This window comes from Gracilinanus agilis, chromosome 1 (genome assembly GCF_016433145.1).
Source record: "Gracilinanus agilis isolate LMUSP501 chromosome 1, AgileGrace, whole genome shotgun sequence".
Classification (NCBI taxonomy): domain Eukaryota; kingdom Metazoa; phylum Chordata; class Mammalia; order Didelphimorphia; family Didelphidae; genus Gracilinanus; species Gracilinanus agilis.
Genome location: NC_058130.1, coordinates 341,851,720 through 341,872,948, shown reverse-complemented (window position 1 = coordinate 341,872,948; position 21,229 = coordinate 341,851,720). Strand labels below are relative to the sequence as shown.

Sequence of the window (21,229 nt, the reverse complement as noted above, 5' to 3'; positions counted from 1 at the left end):
TAGAGAAATGATTTGACCAAATGACTAAAATTTTCACTATGCCGATTTAGAGTTTAATCTCTTGGTCTTTCTAACATTCAAATTTAAGGTCAGTTTTTCTGAAGTCATAGTGGAAGAAAACGGAGGAATGTAGGGTCTCCTTTCAATAGTTTGTCAAAAGGCTATGAAATTATATAGGCAACTATTCCCCAACTGGATCCTCCTAAGTTCTCTCTTCTTCTTGTGAAGAACATTTTGCTTCTCTAAAGTTCAGCAGTCTTCTCTAAACAGGCAACTATAAACTCATCTTATGCCCATATATCATCACAGCCCATATGTCTCCTTTTCTTCCTCTGCCAACCGCAGGACCCTCCTTTTATTTCAGGAGCACACTTCTTTGTACCTTACTACTCTGACCAAGAAGTTCAAAACAACCCCTAATAACATCTTTTAAGTCTTAATAAAATGGCAGATATAATATACAAACATATGTATTTCTGGAAATAAAATAAGAAACTACTCAAAGGGAGAAAAAATACCATAAACAACATTTTGCCAACACTTTAAATGTATTTTATTCATGTTTGAACTTGCAGAAGTAAAATATTTCCATGCTACAAAGTTTTATTAAAAACAAGTCATTACAAATAAATAAATAAATAAATGAGAGTGTGGTATAATAAATAAAAGAGAAGCAACTGTTTTTCCATACACAAAAACACTGGACTTTCTTTTATAAACCAGAGGAGGCACATGCCACCATTGGATCTTCCTTTAGAATTTTCACCTAGTGTGAAAAGATCATAATGTCACATGCCCCATCTTTCAGTTGTTTTGCCCACATAATCTATTCAATTCATCTGGCTCTGAAGGAATAGCAAACATTTCCATCTGGATATTTACTTATCCTGGCAAAGAATATGCCCATTTTCTGCCTTGTGCCCACTTACACATTATAAACCCCAAAGGAACAAAGGAAAATATAAAAATGATTACAGTGATTTTATTCCCAGCATGAGGCTGTGAATACTGACTGGTATGAAACATCTAGTGCCAGAGAGTAGAAAGGTTCAGTGATTCCAGGTTATCGGACTCAGAAGTACATTCAGTAAAACCTCATTTCTCTAGCAATATGGAAATCTTAGCCTGGCAATTCAGATGCTAGGGAAGCAGTATTCCTTAATGCTGTTTCCACTGGGACTTTCCAGGTCATAGGGCTCAAGCTGATGATACTCAAATGTCACACGATTGACGTGTTTCCCACTGGAGACCATACGCACTACAGTGTTGTCACAGCCAATTGTCAGCTGGGCTGTTAGGGATGGAAAAAAGAAATCAAGTTTCATAGTAAGTTGGAATTTCATAGTAAGTAAGTCAAACCATTCTGTCAAACTGCTTACTCTGGAACTCAGGGGGAAAATGGCTTCCCAAATTCTCTAGTCATCTTGAAATGGATGCAGTTACTTTATAATATGTTCTTTTAGTTCTCTGTTGTTGTTTTTTTTTAACCTTTAACTTTCCATCTTAGAATCTATACTATGTATTTTTGGGTTCCAAGCAGAAGAGCAGTCAGGACTAGGGATTTGGAGTTAAATTACTTGCCCACTGTCACATAGCCAAGAAGTGTCTGAGGCCAAATTTGAACCCAGGACCTCCCAACTCCAGGCCTGGCTGTCTATCCACTGAGCCACCTAGCTGTCCTTCTATTTAGTTTGAACATAGAACATCTTCACATCAAGTTTCACCTTGCATCTAGGGAGCAGCAGTACCCCAACAAAGAGGAGAGAAAGGCAAACTTTCCTGTTCTAACCTTGCCTTCGTGGTTCCCACCAATTAGGCATAGACCTGCTCTCTACAGGTTAAATGAGCAAAAAAAACATGTGCTCTGTAGTAATGGCTCATAATTCTAAAGGATTTCAAAGTACTACCCTCATCCTAAACAGGAAAAAGACAGTATATGTGTTACTAGTCTCATTTTATAGACAGAGAAACTGAGGTTTAGAGGTTTAGCCTATATCCCCTCTTCAACAGGAAAGGAAAGAAATTCTAGGGTATACGATGTATGGCAGATAAGATATGGCACAGTGGATATGTCAGGAAGATTTGAGTTCCAAATCCAACCTCAGACACTTATACACAATGTAACTAACCCTGGGCAAATCTCTTAATCCCTGTCTCTGTCATTTTCCTTATCTGTAAAATGGAGATAATAATACCACCTGTCTCCCAGGATTGTTTGAAGATAATATTTATAAAATATACTATAAACTTCAAAGCACTCTATAAATGCTATTATTATAAGAAATAAAAAAAAGAATGAAATAAAATATAGAGATCAATTAATTTCAATGGGACAATATAATTATTTGCCAATTAGTCCTTCTACCTGGGCAACCTCTTATACCCCCTGGGGGGAGATATATGAATCCTAGATTGGAACCCGCTGGACTAGATTATCTCTGAAGCTCTAATATTCTGTGATATTAGAGTAACACATGGGTATGGTGGCTAAGTACAGAGTTCCCATAACTGGACATTTGGAAAAGAGGGCGAAGGAGACAGAGAATAATTTCTCTTTCGGTCTCTATAAAGGAGACTGAAATATTCCCAAAGGGGCTTCAGGTACCTTCTTGTTAATAGACAAGGCATGGTAGATCTTGGCACAAAATACCCCATTTTTCAACTTTTATCTTTATTAGCCATTTTTGTTCTCTTTGGATACCTTAAGTCTAAGAAGAGAAGCATCAATCATCTCTGTAGGGAGGAAAGCTCAGCTACAGACAAATTTCAGTTGAAAAGAATTGGCATTGTCCTCTGCAAAGTTCATCAAAATAAAGCCGTTTTCTTTTCTTACTCTCATCTAGGTATCCACCAAGATACAAATAACTTCTACTGGTAGGATATTTGGTTCAGAAAGGTCATTCTTTGCTTACATCAAAAAATTCAGCTATAGGATATTTTAATTTCCTGTTTCATGTACATTTCAGTGATTTCAAACTAGACTTATAACATGATCCACAGTCAAAGTCAAACTGAAGGAGGAAAGCCCTTCATAAGTTATTATCCATTTATTATTTTCCCCTTAGAAAAATATAAAGTGTGTCTGCATATGAAAATTTAAGTAGAAATGCAGACAATTATTCAATTAATCCAAACCCTAAAGATAGCCCTGAATTATCTAAATAGTTCAGATAAATGTTGTTTGTGGTCCTAAGTCTTTACTTAATACAACCTCATATCTTAACATGTATTTTCTTTTCATTAATAGTTAAAGACCTGACCTGCCATTCTATACCCTAAGCATGCTAAATATTGAGTACAGCACAGAGAAAAATCTTAGAGAACCTACAGCTTAAAAGATAGGAGGAGGGGGCAGCTGGGTAGCTCAGTGGAGTGAGAGCCAGGCCTAGAGACGGGAGGTCCTAGGTTCAAACCCGGCCTCAGCCACTTCCCAGCTGTGTGACCCTGGGCAGGTCACTTGACCCCCATTGCCCACCCTTACCAATCTTCCACCTATGAGACAATGCACCGAGGTACAAGGGTTTAAAAAAAAAAGATAGGAGGAATAAGTTAAACATGAATGTATAAAACAAATTTCCCTGTTCTTTGGCATGGGACTTTTGGGAAACAATTTTCTTACTTTATAATAATGGAATTTATGCCTTAAACCAAATTCTGGCTTAAAACACATATGTGTTAGCTAGTCTTTCTACATTTTTTTAGACAGGCCCATAAGAGAAGCTGAGTGACAGTTAGGGAGCTGTTCTGATTTGCAAGAAGCAGCTTTCTATTTCTAAGTACCTTAACTTCCTTGTGCATCCAGGCAACTCTCTAAGATTAAGTTATAGGACAGATGCCTTTTTGTGTTTGTGGAAGGAATCTCCAAATAGGGAACTCCTCACAATGATGAAATTATAAGTTCAAGATCTATCCCACTCCCCTTCTTTCCATAACCCCCAGAAGAAAAAAACAAATATACTATAGTTTCTACTTAGATGAGAATCTTCACAAGCCTCTCTTAATTCTGCTTTTGAATTTTTTTGTCATTAAGTCTTTAAGTCATCAAGTTATTAAGGCTTCAGGTAATGCTTGACAGGTCTTTCATCCTCAGCAAAATTTTGCTCCTTTTAAAGGGAAGCCTTTGTTTTCTTTTCCTCTCTAGTTTGACTTGGGAACCAGTTCCCCAAGGTGTTTCCCTGCAGAAGCCAATCATTTTCATTCTTAAATCACTCATTTCCACATCGGCTTCTGAGCCAAGGACCAGGTAGGTAGACAGTAAAGATGACTTCTTATAAAATATTCTTTTGATGAAGCAAGGAAGGACCATTGCTCCTCAAATGTATTCTCTCCTCATTGGCTAGAGCTTCAAAATTCACTATTAGAACTTTATTCCTTTAATTTAAGTCTTTTAGACCTGTTAAAATAAAAATACTTTAAGCCTTTTTTTGTCATCTCCACCTCAAGGTGAATGAACTTCAGAACTTTTTCTCTGAGTACATTTTGATAGGGGGGAAAAAGGAGAGCATAAGAATCCTGAGTCCTTTGGTGGGAAAACAGTAGACAAACTTTGCTCATGTTACAATTTTAGAATATATTCGTTTGCTCCTTTGCTTTTACCACACAAGCTTTCCATAAGGTATCAGAGGTGGGTGATAAGTGGGCTTTGTGCTTCTTCAATTCAGTTTTCAGGTTATAGTATGCAATGCTTCCAACATAGCCTTTATAGGTTTTAAAGCTGGAAAAAACTTTAGAAACCTTGTATTTCCACCCCCTCACTTTACAGATGAAAAGAAAGGAACCATTCTCCTTCCTAATCTCCAGAAACCAGTTGCACTTGCTGGAGGAATCTATTCAGTTTTAGAATTCAGCCCTTGAGCTAAGCTGTTTTGATTTGTGGGTGAGTGAAGGAAAACTCACTTAACGACATTTAGACAATCTTAAGACCATGCTTCAGTTTTCATCTCGTCATCCACCACCAAGAAACTAGAATTTATTTGGATATGCAGTCATCTATTCTAATCCATCCCTTTTCTTCCATTGCCCCATTTCTACCTTTATGTCAGGGGACCAGTAATCAAAGCAGCCCTTCCACTGTTATTGGAAAGGGTGTGACAATGGACTGGCCTTTGGTTTTGCTTATCATTCCTGTGACTTGCTACACCGAAACTACCTTCCCTGGCCACCATTCACCTATATGTTCTGTATTCCCTTTTTAGAATGTTAATTCCTTGAGGACAGGGATTGTTTTGAAGGACAGGGACCCCCAGTACCTAGGACAGTACTTGGCACATAGTAAGTGCTAAACACATCCTTTTTTCATTTATTTATTCAATGTCTTGCCCAAAGTCATACAGGTTTCAAGTTAAGAGCACTGGGAATTGAACTCAGGTCATACAATATGTATATACTGTGAAATGTGGGAAACTTTCCCTTCTTATCTTTCAAAGATGTTTTCATTTTTAAAACCATTTGAATAGATTCAACAACAATGAGAACATTAAACAAACATCTTACCAGGACCATGAAAAGGATAACATAGATCAGCAAAAGGCATCATCTTGGAAGGGTCCAATCCAGTTCCTCCTAGTAGCTCCACAAAATCTCCTATTCCCCCACAACCTACTGAAGGTTTCTATTATAAAATAAAGCAGCAGAAGGGGTTGCCTTTAATGAATGATGGAATCAAAGTGCTTAACCAATGAAAGATTGCATGGATTCACTCAATCATGGCCTTAGAAGCTTTTACAGCAACATCTAATTTTAAATGCAGCATCTGGCTCTCCGGAAATTAAAATTGATGTTGAAAAAGGAAAGTTTATCAGAATTACTTTCTAAATATGTTGAGTAATCATTTCTTTAAACTGTTTTTCACTCAAGGATCTGAACTATAGAGTATAAAACTGTAAAGAGCACAGGAGTTGTCTGAGAAATTGAATCATCAAATCCTTTGCACAGACATCCGGAATTTTTTAAAATTCCTTAACGGATATTGCCGGGTTACAAAATATATGTCTAGTATAATCAATGATTTCTTTTTCTTCATTCCTTCTAGTCTTCATTAAGGATCCCTTAATGAAGATCTATATGGCATACTTTCTATTATAGTAGATTTAATGATAATATCTTGGATTATTCATGAGATTATAAAGAGATAGACTAGGGATATGGTCTGGACCTGTGATTTCAGTGTTTTGGGGAACTCCCAGATGAGGAAAGCCCTGCTATGTTTGCAAGTCAACACTTTCTCTCAAATTTAGGGTCTTGGAGAATTGTCTAGAGGCCTGAGGTAAAATACTTACCGATGTTTACATGGCCAGGATATATCAGAAGCTATGTTTGAGCCAAGGTCTTCCTGGCCACAAGGCCAACTATTTATCCACTATACTATTCTGTCTCTCAGAGAAAGACTAGAACCCTAAAACTTATTGTCCATATAGTTGATTCCTGATTGAGTTTTAATGACTAAGGCTGCCCTGCTTCTATTTCACCAGACTAGTTAGAATAAGCTGTCCAGTTCAGTGCAGACACACAAATTCTCATATCCCCCAGTGGAGATTCCATGTAAAATACCATATCCTTTTCTATTCCATAATTCAGAAATTCTTAACTATTTTTCTGTTATAGACTATCAAAAATCTGACAAAATCACGTTTTTAAATGTATAAAATAAAACATGAGATTCTAGAGGAAAACTCATCAAAATCATGTAGTGACCTAAAATAAATTCAAAAGACTTTTCTTCCTTCTCTGTTTCTTATTTTTGATGGTGTTTTCTTTTCATGGGATTTGTTTGTCTCTCTGGATGGGCAGGTTGCTGGGTGTTTTTAACGCAAACAAATGCTTACATTTTATTAGCTGAGTGACATAGGGAACAGACCCATAGGAGAAAGGTCAGGAGAGAATTTGCCAAGGTCAAGTCTAGGGTTGATTTTAAGGGAGAAAAGGACCGTGGGGAAAGAAGCCAATAGATTTTAATAGCTTATTTGCATGGCTTCAGTATCACATCGCTGTGCTTTCCAATGTCAAAACAAGATTTTGTACTACACCAGCTGCATTCTTCTACAACACAATTTTACCATTCTGAGATATTCTCACATATAAAAAAAAATTCAGATAATCAGAGAAACACCTGGGCAGATGACTCATAGCATTGCCGTGATTCAGCTGGAGAAATTTTTCATAAAAGAGGCAAGCATGAGTGAGTTGGATGGTCCTCATACAGCCCAGCCTCACCCATTTGAAATAGTTCTACCACAGTGAAAATTACTCAGATAATCAGGACACCTGGGTAGGTGATTAAGCTTAAGATGAGGGGTGGTAGCAAGGTGTGGTTAAGAGAAGCAAGGATAAATGGATGTGATTTTAATAACAGTGTTGGAGAAAACACACAGACATGGGCATAAACACAATGATGAAATGTGCAAATGATACAGATATGCCCAGTCAGCCTACTGGCATTATTATAGATACGACCTTAAGAAATGATTTAGTAAGAAGTAAACAACTTACCTTTAACTGAAGGCCATTTAAGTGGCCCAATATGAGATCTGATATTTTTATAACCACTGGATAAATGATCGAGAAACTGCAGTTTCTGTGCTGATGAGGAATAACCATGGTAAATCTTCCATTGGGGGTCTGAGAGATGACATTGCAAGCTGTTTAGCAAAGGAAAGAGACAAAAACCCCCCAAAACTTATTAGTTATAAGCTGTATATGTTCCTTTATGAAAGAATCATAGGCCTGTTTTAGGTAGGAAGGCTCCACACAGTATCCTCATTCTATAAAAGTTCCTACTTATGGCCCTGTGGGTAGCTAGGGGATGCAGTGGATCAAGTCAAGAAGACTTATTTATTTCTGACTTCAAATCTGGCCTCAGACACTAGCCATGTGAGCTTTGACAAATCACTTGATTTCTATTTGCTTTAGCTTTCAAATAGGTAAAAATGAGCTGGAGAAGGAAATGGTAAACCACTCCAGTCTCTTTACTAAGAAAATCTCAAATAGGGTCATAAAGAGTTGGACATGACTGAACAACAACAACATCTGGGAACTGGATGTCACAAAAAAATCTGTAAGTATACTAGGAAAGCCCTTTGGTACTGAAAACCATCCCTCAAGAATGGAAATTGTCTTGTCCCCATTAGATTGGGAGCTTCATGAGGGAAGAGACTATCTTTTCCCTCTTTTTACATCCTCAGTGCTTAGTCAAATGCCTGGCATATAGTATGTGAAAAAACAGATATTTGTTGGTTGATTGATTAATAGATGAGGCATTTCCTTTTTTAAAAATGTATTCATTTTTAACATTCATTGAAAAATTTTGTGTTCCAAATTCTCTTTCTTCCTAGATGTGGGTATTTCCAACCCAAAGGCTTCCAAAGCACAGTTTTAATAGCTCAGTTTTATAAAAAAGGCAGAAATTATAAATTATGTAAATATTCTTATAAAAAATCTGCTATTAAACAAATAATTAGTTGCATAAATAACTTTAGGAGAGACATTATAGAATGGTGGATAGAAAGCAAGTCTTAAAGTCAAGAAGACATGGGTTCAAGTTTCACCTCTGAACCCTGCTGGTTACATGACCTGGGATAAGCCACTTGACCCTTCAATGCTCTATACCTCTCTGAAGCTATCAATTGCAAAGAAATTGGAGAACTCCACTAGTTGAGGGAGTTTCCCCAGTTTCTTATGCTGATAAATCACAGTTACCTATCTCCATGTAGAACTAATGCAGGCAGGCAGGGACATAAGAAGAAGATGATTTTGGGGATCTGGAGAATTTGGCCCCTTTGAGAATCTAATCATCTACACAATCTGTATACTCAAAACACCAGCCTTGTGGTGAACAAGAAGACAGGCTGAAGATCTGAATAGTAATAACAACAACAACAACAACAACAACAATAATAATAATAATAATAATAATAATTGATGTATATGAAGTACTTTGTATTTTTTTAAAAACCTTTACCTTACATCTTAGAATCAATACTAAATTGGTTCCAAGGCAGAAGAGCAGTAAGGGCTAGACAATGGGAGTTAAATGGCTTGCCCATGGTCACACAGCTAGGAAGAATCTGAGGTCATATTTGAACCCAGGACCACCTATCCCTAGGCCTGACTCTCTATGCACTGAGCTACCTAGTTCTCCCATAGAAGTACTTTGGATTTACAAAGTACTTGACATAAAGCTGCTTATTCAAAATCTTTAGACAAAAGGAAAAACATTCTCAAATTCTACAAAAGTATTTATATACTGCTCAGAAGTCACAGAGTGGGCTAAACATAGTTGGGAATCCTCCTACCTACAGACTTGTACAGTAAAATCTATCTTCCAGGAGAGAGTGGGACCAGAATAAGGTTTCCTCTTCTAGATGAGTACATCTGGAAAGAAACTTAGTGATCATCTAAGCCAAACCCTTTTTTTTTTCCTTTAAGGAAACTGAGGTCTATGGAGCTTAAGTAATCTGTCCAAAGACACACATCTGAAAAATGGCAAGTATTGGGACTAGCACTGATCACTTTTCCACTGCCTCTCTTAATTCATTTGAGTCTCATTTCTCTGGAATTTCTGAAACTTTTTTTTTAACCTCTCAGACTATATGCAAGCTTTGTTTAGCTTGCTAAGAAATCCAGAGACTCTTTAAGAATCACATTTTTGGGGGCAGCTGGGTAGCTCAGTGGAGTGAGAGTCAGGCCTAGAGACGGGAGGTCCTAGGTTCAAACCCAGCCTCAGCCACGTCCCAGCTGTGTGACCCTGGGCAAGTCACTTGACCCCCATTGCCCACCCTTACTAATCTTCCACCTATGAGACAATACACCAAAGTACAAGGGTTTAAAAAACAAAACAAACAAACAAAAAAAAGAATCACATTTTTGCCACTAAAAACCTCATCAAGTATTTCCTAATTGCATCGTTGTTTTTCTTAGAACTATACCTAACTTTCTGTATTTTTAGTCAAACTTTATTTTTGACATCATTCATTTTGTCAGTAATTACTGAAGCTTCCTGCTTCTACTTGTGTTAATTTTCTAGAAATTTTTCCTTTTCTTTTTAAATTTACAATTTTTAAACCATTAGTGATACTTTTAATTCAATATTTGCCTTTTTAAAAAGAAGCAAATAAGAAATCAATTACAAAACTAATGTGAAGTAGGTCCCTTTATTCCATGGAATTTATCCTTACCAGGGAAATATAATGGAATAATTAAACTGGCCTGCTGTTTGACTGATTTCAAGGTTCCTCACTTAATCATAATCTCCAGTTAAGGTAAATGTCCCAATTCCCCACCATTCTGGGTAGCAGAAACCTATAGGTTTTTACAAACTACAATAAGCAGTGCAATGGTTTACATTGCTAATATTAAGAAAACCACAAATGAACGAAATACTTTTATACAAGGTGTTGTCCTTCAGTTCTGAGAAAAAAAAACACACCCCAAACCTCTCAATGACTTACTGAGCAGGCAATATAGATCAAAATTATCCTAGACAAGTGGAATAATTTACGACTAACATTTTTGTCATTAGGCCTATTGTTTTAGTAAGAAAGATTTAAATTTAGAAATTTAACTCTAGCAAAAGAAATATGAAGTTATTTGTACTTTCTCTAGGTTAAGAACACAACTGACAAAGCTTGACCTCTTTTTCCTCATTATCAAAATAGAAGATCCTTCTAGTAAATTTCCAGATTTGTTCAAAAAAAGGATTTCTAAGAAAACACCAAATCATTTCTCACTTCAGATTTCCTGAGCATTCTCAGTCAGACAACTCTTTGAAGCATAGTTTTTCACCAAATGGCCTGATTATTCACTGAAAAAACATAGAAAGCACTTACGAAAGAGGTTAGGGTTTTTCTTAATGGTTATTGTAAATCCGTTGCCTGGTTCATGAATCCGGAAGAAGATCATAGCCACATTCTGTGATGAGCTAAAAGTTCTGATATTTCCACTTTCACAAAAATCTATGTACCGGTCAGACATAGGAAGAGGATGATCCTGGGAACTGGGAAATTTCTCCCCTTTAAGAATCCAACCATCAAACACCTTTAGTAATATAAAAATGGAAAGTTTATTAGTTGGTTGATTCTACACCATCCATCAGTATCCCTAAACATAAAAGCCAGAAAGGAAGGTAGAAAGGAATGGAGGAAGGAAGGAGAGAAGGAAGGAAGGAAGAAAGGAAGGAAGGAAGGAAGGAAGAAAGGAAGGAAGGGAGGAAGGGAGCAAGGAAGGAAGAAGTTGTTCATTTTCAGAAAAGATTTTCAATCTTAAATGTAAACCTTTAGATAGTTGTTAATTTTGTATTCTCCTCCTCCTTCCCCCCCACCATCCAGCTTGCTTGCAATTTATTCTAAAGATACTTTGGTTCTGCTTTCCTTCTTTATAATCAATTCCCTTAATCTGCACACACACACACACACACACACACACACACACACACACACACACACACACACACACTTATTTCATAATCATGACCAAAGATAATTGAAACTACAGATAATACTTTACTTTTGCTACTGAAATTCATATTTAAATGTTTATGCTTATTCCTTTTCATAAGTTACCCTCTGGTGAAATTTGAATACTTACTAGAAAATTGTGAACTTTGGTAGGTTGTAACTTTGCTCCTAAATTGTTATATATTGGGTTTCCCCATACATTTTATTTACTTCCAAGATCTAAGATTTAAATGCAGAGATAAATGCTAACTTCCCCACTTTGCCAATGCCTTAGCAGATATAAGTTGCTAAAGCCTTTAAAACACACACACACACACACACACACACACACACACACACACACACACACACTGTATTTAGCTAGGCTGGCAGCTGCACATTTCTAGGTCTATACTAGAAACCTTCCCATTGGGTTGGAGCCTTTCAGAAATGGTACCCAAAGGGCACAAAATTTTTGAGAGCCCAAGTTCACTACCAGGCCATGAGGAGGCACTAGAGGCAAACATCCCTGGAGGATGGGGATAGGAAACATCAATAGGAAATAAAATTTTTACCATCTGCAATAATCCTTTAATATTTTAGAAGCATTTCTTTTTCCCTTATTAATTTTCTTAGTAGTAGGTAGGGAAGAGGTCCAACTCAACTCTAGTCAAATAGTCTCAACTGAATGTTATAGCACCAAAGTAGGCAATTCTATTGTTTTTGACAGATGCCAGAACATTTCCACTTTCAATGTTTTAATCATAATTTTTTTAATTGGACAGAAGGCATACACTTTCAGCTAGCTTGTAGGAATATTTCCCCCAATATTTGAGGGACCCAAGGGGGATTCTTTCTTGCCAAGTCCATTCCTTTCCCTGGATTCCTGCCAAGGTGCTATATACTAATCTTCTGACCCTCCCTTAGACTAATTTCAAGGAAAAAAAACCCAAACAAACTTTGTCCCACTTCTGCCAGACCAAAGGAAATAATTGTACAGATGTTGGATTTGGAGTTGGGGATCTGGATTCAAATTCTGATTCTTACTCCCTTGCCATGCCACCTTATTCAAGTCACAAATTCCCTGGACTTCAGTTGTCTAGCTTATAAAAGGAGGGTGTTGGACTAGATCCCTTGCAGCTTTAAATCTGTAATGCTATGATCCCTGTCAGCTCGATTCTTCCCTGGGAGGGCTCCTGGATCTTTCTGAATGCTCTCTATCATGCAATCTTCATTTGACTTACAGGCAGTGGGCTGTTATTCCGGGGTACTCTTCCATCGCTGTCCCACCCGGAAAACACTCGCAGCCCTTGACTAGTGGGAAATTCCAGGCTATGTTGCCCTGCCCCTGCCCTGGGACTGTGCTCACACAGCTTACTGGGACAGACAGTCCCGAAGGTTGAAATATTCGGCACTGGTATTGCAGGAAAGGACACGAGAGAAGGACGGAAAGCTCTCTGGAGGTGGGTAGTGTTGGTTGGGAAGACTAGGGAACTAGGACAGGAGGTGCAGAGTCCCTGCCTACTCCCAGACACCTTGATCTGTTCCCCACCATCACCCCAACTCCATTCTCCATAATGATGATTTCCCCTCCCCTTCCCCACTCTCTCTCATCGGTAATAGCCCTTGGGTGAGGAAGGAAGGCTCTGGGTTTAGGGCTCCTCACCTTCAGAAAGTCTCCACCTTGGCAATCAACGCTGACCAGGTCATATTGGATGGAGATGATCTCCTCTGGTTCCCCGATGAAGAAGGCGGCGCATTGCAACTGGGGCTGCTCAGCCGTGAAGGTGAATTGGCCCTCAATGCTCAGCATGTCTATGCATCCTGGAAGGAGCCGAAGGGTGAAGGGTGTCGGGAGGTAGCAGTAGTTAAGATCTGGGCTGGAGACTCTTTTCTCCGGCCCCCAATCGCAGCCAGCCCTCTTCCCCAAGACCTCTCCCGAGTTTCTACTCTCCTTCCAGCACACAGCTCCGAGCTCCAAGCAAGGGCGCATTCCTGCTTTCCCTCATTCCCAACCCACTGGTTCTGCTCCTCCTCTCTGACCCACGCTCCAAAGAGCATCCCAGGCTAGGCCGGTTCAAAAAACAAGGAGAACCACTCATTTCCTAGCTCTATCCTTTCCATCATTTTTGAGACTCCCCGAAATCTTTCCGCCTGCCCTCAGCACAGATACAGCTTGAACTTTCCATCTGCCGGGACAGTTTCCGTCCGGGCTATGAAACGAGATACTCACTCAGCGAGCGATGATAGAGCTGTTCCTCAGACAGCTCCCGCTTCAGGTCGGTGTTGAAGAGAAAGAAAGGGTCGGCTTCGGCAACCTCCCGCAGCTGGAAAAGAACAGAGGGATCTGGAGACAAGACTACGGGGCCACGGGGGAAAAGTTAGCAGGGTGAGAATAGAGTAACAAGCAGCTGGAAGGTCCTCTTCTCAGGGTGGCAGAGACAGAAGGGGAGGGAGAGAGGGAAGCCAGGGAGAACTGCAGTTGACATCTTCTGATGTCCTATAACCAGCCTCCAGTGCCTCGCAACCCTTCAAGACCCAGTCAGAATGCCCCGAGACACCTAAGAAAAGAACATTCTCATGGGGCCAGAGGGGAAGAAATCAATCTAGGAGAATCCAATTGACAGGAACAGCCATTGGGGGTTCTCCCGTGTAGTGTCTGCAGTCTCAGAGAAGAGAAAAAGCAAACTGACCTTTAAAGAGAAGAAAAAGAAAATGCAACAGAGAGGCAAGTTACTTGAGGCTGCAAGTTGGAGGAAAGCTGTGAAGATTTGGTTGTAATATTCACTCACCTCCAGGTATCTGGTCTCTCCCCGAAGAGCTCCCAGAAAGATCAGGATGAAGTGACACTGAAGTTTGAAGGCAGGAGACATTGTGGACCTTGTAGGCTGCCACCCTTCTCACAAGGTTGGGGCTCAGTTTCTCCTTCGCTTCCCTCTGAGCTGGTTTCTTGGACTGGTAGGGTTTCTTTGACAGGTCTCTTTTATAGAGGAATGAGGAGGGGAGGCACTCTGTCCCTTAACTGAGCTGAGCTCAGTAACCATGGGTTACCCTATCTCAGTGACAAAGTGCGTGGGTATGACGAGGGTCCAGCTCTCTGCCACAAATTTTCAACCCAGCCCAGCTTTGTTTATCAGAAGTCCTTTTCTATTTATCAGAAGTTTTTCTGATATCTGACATCCAAGGATGTCAAGGAATGAAGGGGAAGTCTACTTCTCTAATTTGTTTTACTCTTTTTCTACAATCTTTTTCTACAATTTTTTCTCTATCTTTTTTGCAAGATACAAAAGTGCACACACACCGGCTTTAAGAGGAATCCTAGAAACAGAGAATAAAAGCATTTTTTCAGTCATTCATTCTTCCCCTGAAGGAAAATTTTAAGACCCAAAGTCAAATGATCTAGAAGGCAAAGTATAATTGCCCAGGCTTTTGCAGTAATATGTCATCCCTAGTATATTTCTATTCATTAATCTTCCTTTTATCCTGGCCTACCTTCCTTATAAAAACTCTTAAACTAGCAAGCTATCTCTAGAGTGTTTGAACTGCTGAATAATTTTAATTATGTGGTGTGAGCTACATGAACTCTGCCTGGAATTGTTGGATGTCATAAAATTAACATTACTCCAATTCACTTAGAAGGCAAATCCATCTCAGCTCCAACATTCTAGATTGGCTTAACTCAGTGAAACACTTTTCTATTAATGCTATCAAGTTAATTCTATAGGACAAAGACTTGAATGCCTCAGACCTAGAGTATTAGCTAAATTTGTTGTCCCGTTCTATGATATTCTTTAAAATATTCCTGAATTCTTTTCTATTTCAGAGAACATTATTTCCACTACTTGTTCCCTTCCCCCACCTCCATGTAATAATAATGGACATTTATGTAGTGTTTTAAGCTTTTAGAAGTTTTTTACATATTTTTTCATTTGAGCCTCAAAACAACTTTCTGAGGTAAACATTATAGATATGCCATCCCCATTTTATAAATGAGGAAATCATAGCTCAGAGAGGTTAGGTAGTTTGCCTCTCCACACCCCTCTCCCCAAGGTCCCAAGCTAGTGTCAGAAGTAAGATTTGAACTTAGGTTTATCTTATTCCAAGTCTACCTATACTAACCATGAATAGCTTTATTTCTAGATTATTTTTAAGAAATAAAATGATCAATATTTAATCTTGGGGAAAGGACACAGAACTAGCTATCTTCATTCTCAAGATAATTTCCATTCCATAATAAGCCTATAATCTTGCGTCTCTAGCCGTGGTGCTTACCCGATCAACCTTCCAGTTAGTTCTTCCCTTCCCTCTTCCCCTGACTGCCAGGAAATGGAGAACTGGGCAGTGAGAGTTGGGAAGGAGAAGTTAGAGAAGGGTAATTGAGGATAGTGAAGAAACTAGAAGTTTGTTTCAACTCAACTTTATAGTAATTCATAATCAAAACACCACTCAGCAGCTATGAAGGCCATGCATTTTCCTCCAGGCTCATCCTCATCACAGACAGTGTAACCCAGAGGAAAATAGTACTCACTGTGACCTCTTTCTGGGTGACAGTATGGAGAAGGACCATCTAACTCTCTATGACAGTGTGTTTTCCCCCTCTTTTGTCATTTCCTGCCTATCACAGAGCAGAGGTAAGGAGCTTGGAAAACCACACCAGAGGCCTATTTTCTCCCTGTCTTTATTGGATACCCTGAGCCTTCCCCATTTTGGAGATTTGTATCTGGCATATGTACTATTGCTTAAAGTTGTCACCATGAGGCTTCTTACTTGATATATCACTCTCCAAACCCTATTTCATCCCTCATCAAGCAACATTCATAGTACAGTGGTTGTTAGCATTAACCAGACTTGGAGAATCTGGGTTCAAATCCCACTTCTGATGGCTCTATTTGCTCAAGCTTGGGCAAACATTTTATGTCCCTTGGTCTCTTCAATTTCTTCAACTAAAAAAAAAGCAGTTTGATGGCTCTATGTTCCCTTCCAGGTCTGAATCTATTAACAGGGATGTCCTTTTGTACATTTATAATGTCCCATACTTAGGAACATGCCACAATGAATGAGAATATACAATACTAATATGGCACTGGTTTTGTGTGTGTCAGGGGTGTGGGTGGGGTGGGATTTGAGATAGGATCCATGATTTCATCTGTATGGGGGGTTTAGAGGAATTTCCTCTAACAACACAAGCTAACACCTTCTTTGGAATTTGTGCTCTTACAGAGTTGTTTGGGGGTATTGGGAAATTAAATGGCTTGCTCAGGATCACACAGCCAGTACATGTCAGGGGAATTAAACCCAAATCAAGTCAACTAGCATTTTTTAAAGTCTTCCTGACTTGGAGTCTATCATCTACTATATTATGTTTTATGTCTGTAATAATATCCTTTTTATATAAAACAGACCATTAAAAAAACCTTTTACTTGATCTTTCCACCTGTACTAACTATAGTTCTATCCCTTGGCCCTTTGGGTCCAAACTCTTTGAAAAAGCTATCCATCATAGGTGCTTCCACTTCTGCTTCTTTCATTCTCTTCTTAACCACTTACTATCTGATTTCTGATCTCATTATTTCACTAACATTGCTCTCTTGAGTTACCAACAATCTTTTTCCCCCCTAAAACCCTCATCTTCCATCTTGGAATTAATACTGTGTGTTGGTGCCAAGGCAGAAGAGCGGTAAAGGCTAGGCAATTGGGGTTAAGTGACTTACCCAGGGTTACATAGCTAGGAAGTGTCTGAGGTCAAATTTGAATCCAGGACCTTCCATCTCTGGACCTGATTCTTAATCCACTGAACCACCTCGCTGCCCCTCAATTATCTCTTAATTGCCAAATCCAATGACTTTTTCTCAGTCCTCGTTCTCCTGTACCTCTCTGCAACCTTTGAATTGTTGATAACTCTCTCCTCCTTACTCTCTTCTCTCTAGGTTTCAGGACACCACTCTCTCTGACTTATTTGACCACTTCTCAGAGTCACCTTTGCTGGATCTTCATTCAGATCAGGCCCTCTACCTTTGTGTCCCACAAAATTCTTTCCTAGGCCCTCTCCTCTTCTCCTTATATTACTTCTTCACTTAGTAATCTCATTAGTTCTCATGGATGTCATCTCAATGTAGATGATTCTCAAATCTACCTGTCCTGCCCTCTCTGTTAAGCTCCAATCTTGCATCTCCAACTGTCTTACAGACATCTTGAACTAAATGTCCAGAAGGCATCTTAAACTAAATGTGTCTAAAACCAAATTCATTATCTTTTCCCCTAAACCCTCCCCACTTTTCCCTATTACTCTTAAGGGCAACACCACCCTTCCATACCCTTAGGCTCCCAACTTAAGTTTCATTCTTATGTCATTTTTGCAATATTTCTGTTAACACCTGTCATGTTTGCAATATTTCTAGTATAGGTTCCCTTCTCTCCCCTGGACCCTAGCACTATTCTACTGCAGACCTTCATCATCTCATGCCTGGACTATTGCAATAGCCTGCTGCTGGGTCCACCTGTCTCAAGTCTTTTTAACTCTAATCCATATTCCAATCAACCACCAAACAGAGAGTAATCATCCTTAAGTGCAGGTTTTCATGTAACCCTTTCTACTCAATAAACCCCAATGGCTCCCTCTTACCTCCAGGATCAAATACAAAATCTTCTTCTTGAAGTGCAAAGTCCTTCATAACCTAACCTCACCCCACATTTCCAGTCTTCCTATACCTTACTCCCCCCGCCCAGCATGTACTCTGATTCAACGACATTGTGCTCCTTCTTATCTCAAGAACAAGACACTCCCTCCATCTCTTACCTCTGAGCATTTTCTCTGACCCTCCCCCATGCCTGGATTGCTCTTCTTCTTCATGTCTCCTGATTAGCTTCTCTGAATTCCTTTAAGTCCCAAATAAAAGCTCGTTTTTCTATAGGAGGCCTTTCCCAATCTCTCTGAATTCTAATGCTTTTCCTCCTATTTATTCTGCATATTCTTTGTACATATTTGTTTGCTTGTTTCTCCCATTAGATTATGAACTCCTTCAGGATATGGCCCACCTTTTGCCTTTTTTGATGCTTAGCACAGTGACTGGCACATAGAAGGCCCTTAATAAATGTTTATTGAGGGGGCAGCTGGGTGGCTCAGTGGATTGAGAGCCAGGCCTAGAGATGGGAGGCCCTAGGTTCAACTCAGATACTTCCTAGCTGTGTGACCTTGGGCAAGTCATTTAACGCCCCCCTTTGCCTAGCCCTTACCACTCTTCTGCCTTGGAGCCAATACACAGTATTGATTCTAAGATGGAAGGTAAGAGTTTTAAAAAAAATGTTTATTGACTGATTAACATCATGTTGCAGGAAAAATACTAACCCTACAGAATCCTATTCAAGGAAATCTGCATTGTTCTGGCCTAAGCCAACAAATCTATCAGGAGCTTGGTGATCTACTATTTGTGTATAAGATTAAAGGGATGGAAAGAAGTACCCATATGGTGCCATGAAGATAAGAGGAAGTAGAGCTGACAGCGATCATATTCAAGTTTGAAAAATGCTTCTCTTCTATACCATTGTGGTCTTACATTGAGGAAAGAAGAGTAAGATTAATTTAGGCTGAACTTCTAAAAAGTATGACTTGTTGAAGGACTAGAGACTGACCATTTTGAAGGTAAATTGGCCATTCAATTTCATTTTTTCCCCATTGGAGTGACTTTTGGTTTGATTGTACTGATTAGTGGATTGGGATTAGTAAAGACTTGACCTGGGAGGCTGGCAGAGAAACACACACACAAAACAGTCATAAGATGGTTAAATCAGAAAGCTTTCCTTCTGGAATGGATCATGTGTGGTTCAGCCAAGAGACAAGGGATAAAACTAGACTAGAATCAGAGAATGGAAGGTTATTTTTAGGAGTAGTCCCACTCAAACTTAAAGATAGATCTTTAGCTCACATTAACCCCAAGTTGGTGATCCAACCTTTTCCTGAAGACCTCCAACAGTCATGTACTCTCAACCATTTTCTCATTCTTAGATTGCATTAAATATTTATCTTTTGGAGAGAGAAAAAAGTTCCTCATGTCCAAAGCCCCCAAATACTTATTGTACCTTAAAGGAACTTGATAAATGTTTGTTGAATTCATTAAATCGACCAGGCCTTTTTATTTTTAGGTTTAGTAGTTTCCTTAAGAATATCAAATTTAATATATGATCAATTCTAAACCATAAATAATGAACAGTTTTGAATACGAGATTAGAATTCTAGAATTGGAACCATTTCAGAAATGGAGGCCAAAAGTTGTAGTGGATATCAGGGGCAGGTTTGAATACAGACTCTTTTCCTTCACTAACACTCTTTCTGCAGTATCACATTGTCATGGAATATAGCTGTTTACAACAGGAACAATGCTAAATATGGAGTCAGAGGATCTGGATTCAAATTCCATGTAATTATTTATGTGACTTCAGCAAGACTATTTAATCTCCTGGGTTTTCTCAGATGTAAAATGGGGGTTTGAAGGGGGCAGCTGGGTAGCTCAGTGGAGTGAGAGTCAGGCCTAGAGACGGGAGGTCCTAGGTTCAAACCTGGCCTCAGCCACTTCCCAGCTGTGTGACCCTGGGCAAGTCACTTGACCCTCATTGCCCACCCTTACCAATCTTCCACCTATGAGACAATACATCGAAGTACAAGGGTTTAAAAAAAATGAGGGGTTTGAAACTGAATGATTTCTAAATTGTAAACTTGGGATCATGCTAGTCAAACAATCAGTTCTTAGCCATTTTCCTTCAAAGTGATTTGTTCGACTGAGGTTAACTTTTTTCTTAATCTTAAAATCAGTTGATGAGATGGTTCATAGGTGATTTATTTACAAAAGGATAGAAGAAGGGAGAGAACAAAATAGAAATTCCCTTGTGGACTAGTCTAAGTCAAATGGGAACAGCATGAGCTCATTTAGATGAATTTTTGACCTTTTTTTGTATTGACCTAATTTTTAGCTTTGTAATCATGTTCACTAAAATATTTGTTGTCTATTCCAATCATTGAAGCTTTATTCTTAATGGTTTATGAAAGTAACTAGAGATATAGCAAGCTTTTCTGTATTATTATCTGGTTGGACTTAAAGAGCAAGGTCAAAGTTGGAACATAAATTGCCTCCTTCAAATTGCAGGTAGGAAAATGTAAAAATTAGGTAAGATATAATTATAGTACTATATGTCTAAAATATAGACATTATGGGTCACATTCAAAGTCATCAGACACTATACTGAGTAATGGCCTAGCTGAAATGAGGGAGGGAAAGCACCCTGAAATTGTGAAAAGCAGAGAAACTAAATATAGAAAATGAAAAGAACAAGGAAAGGGGAAATTGAAGTCATAAAGCAGAAACATCAGAAAGGGGACAAAATAATTTGATAAATATCTGAGGAGAAGATAATGAAGGCACAAAAAAATGGGCCCTAAAAGATAAGAGGCTATAGTGAGAATTATTCTGATGGAAGATGGAGATTTCGTGGATGAGCAAGCTATGATTTGGCAAAGAGGATTCCCAAAGGGTTATGATGAAAGAAAAATAATGAAAGGTTAAATGACTTGCTTGGATTAACATCGTGAGTCAGTAGCAAAGTCAGGACAAAAAAGATCTCCTAACTCATGGTCAGACAATCAATCTATTTTATCCTTTTCAAAGACAACTTCTCTAAAAAATTAATGGAGAAAATTATGTACTATGTAAAAGATTATGAAACAAGAAGGAAGGAAGGAAGGGAAGGAGGGAGGGAAGGAAGGAAGGAAGGAAGGAAGGAAGGAAGGAAGGAAGGAAGGAAGGAAGGAA

General features: G+C 38.9%; 1 protein-coding gene across 1 annotated transcript; it reads right to left on the bottom strand.

The window, feature by feature from the left end:
* Positions 1-1,133: 1,133 nt before the first annotated feature.
* On the bottom strand, positions 1,134-14,305 carry LOC123231447 (corticotropin releasing hormone binding protein). The gene is made up of 7 exons (XM_044657704.1): positions 14,222-14,305; positions 13,663-13,756; positions 13,096-13,253; positions 10,824-11,031; positions 7,489-7,637; positions 5,494-5,611; positions 1,134-1,291 (listed from the first exon to the last, which is right to left on the bottom strand). Exons 1-7 carry the CDS (start codon positions 14,300-14,302, stop codon positions 1,134-1,136), a joined length of 966 nt encoding a protein of 321 aa, XP_044513639.1. The 5' UTR covers positions 14,303-14,305.
* Between the last annotated feature and the right edge of the window lie 6,924 nt (positions 14,306-21,229).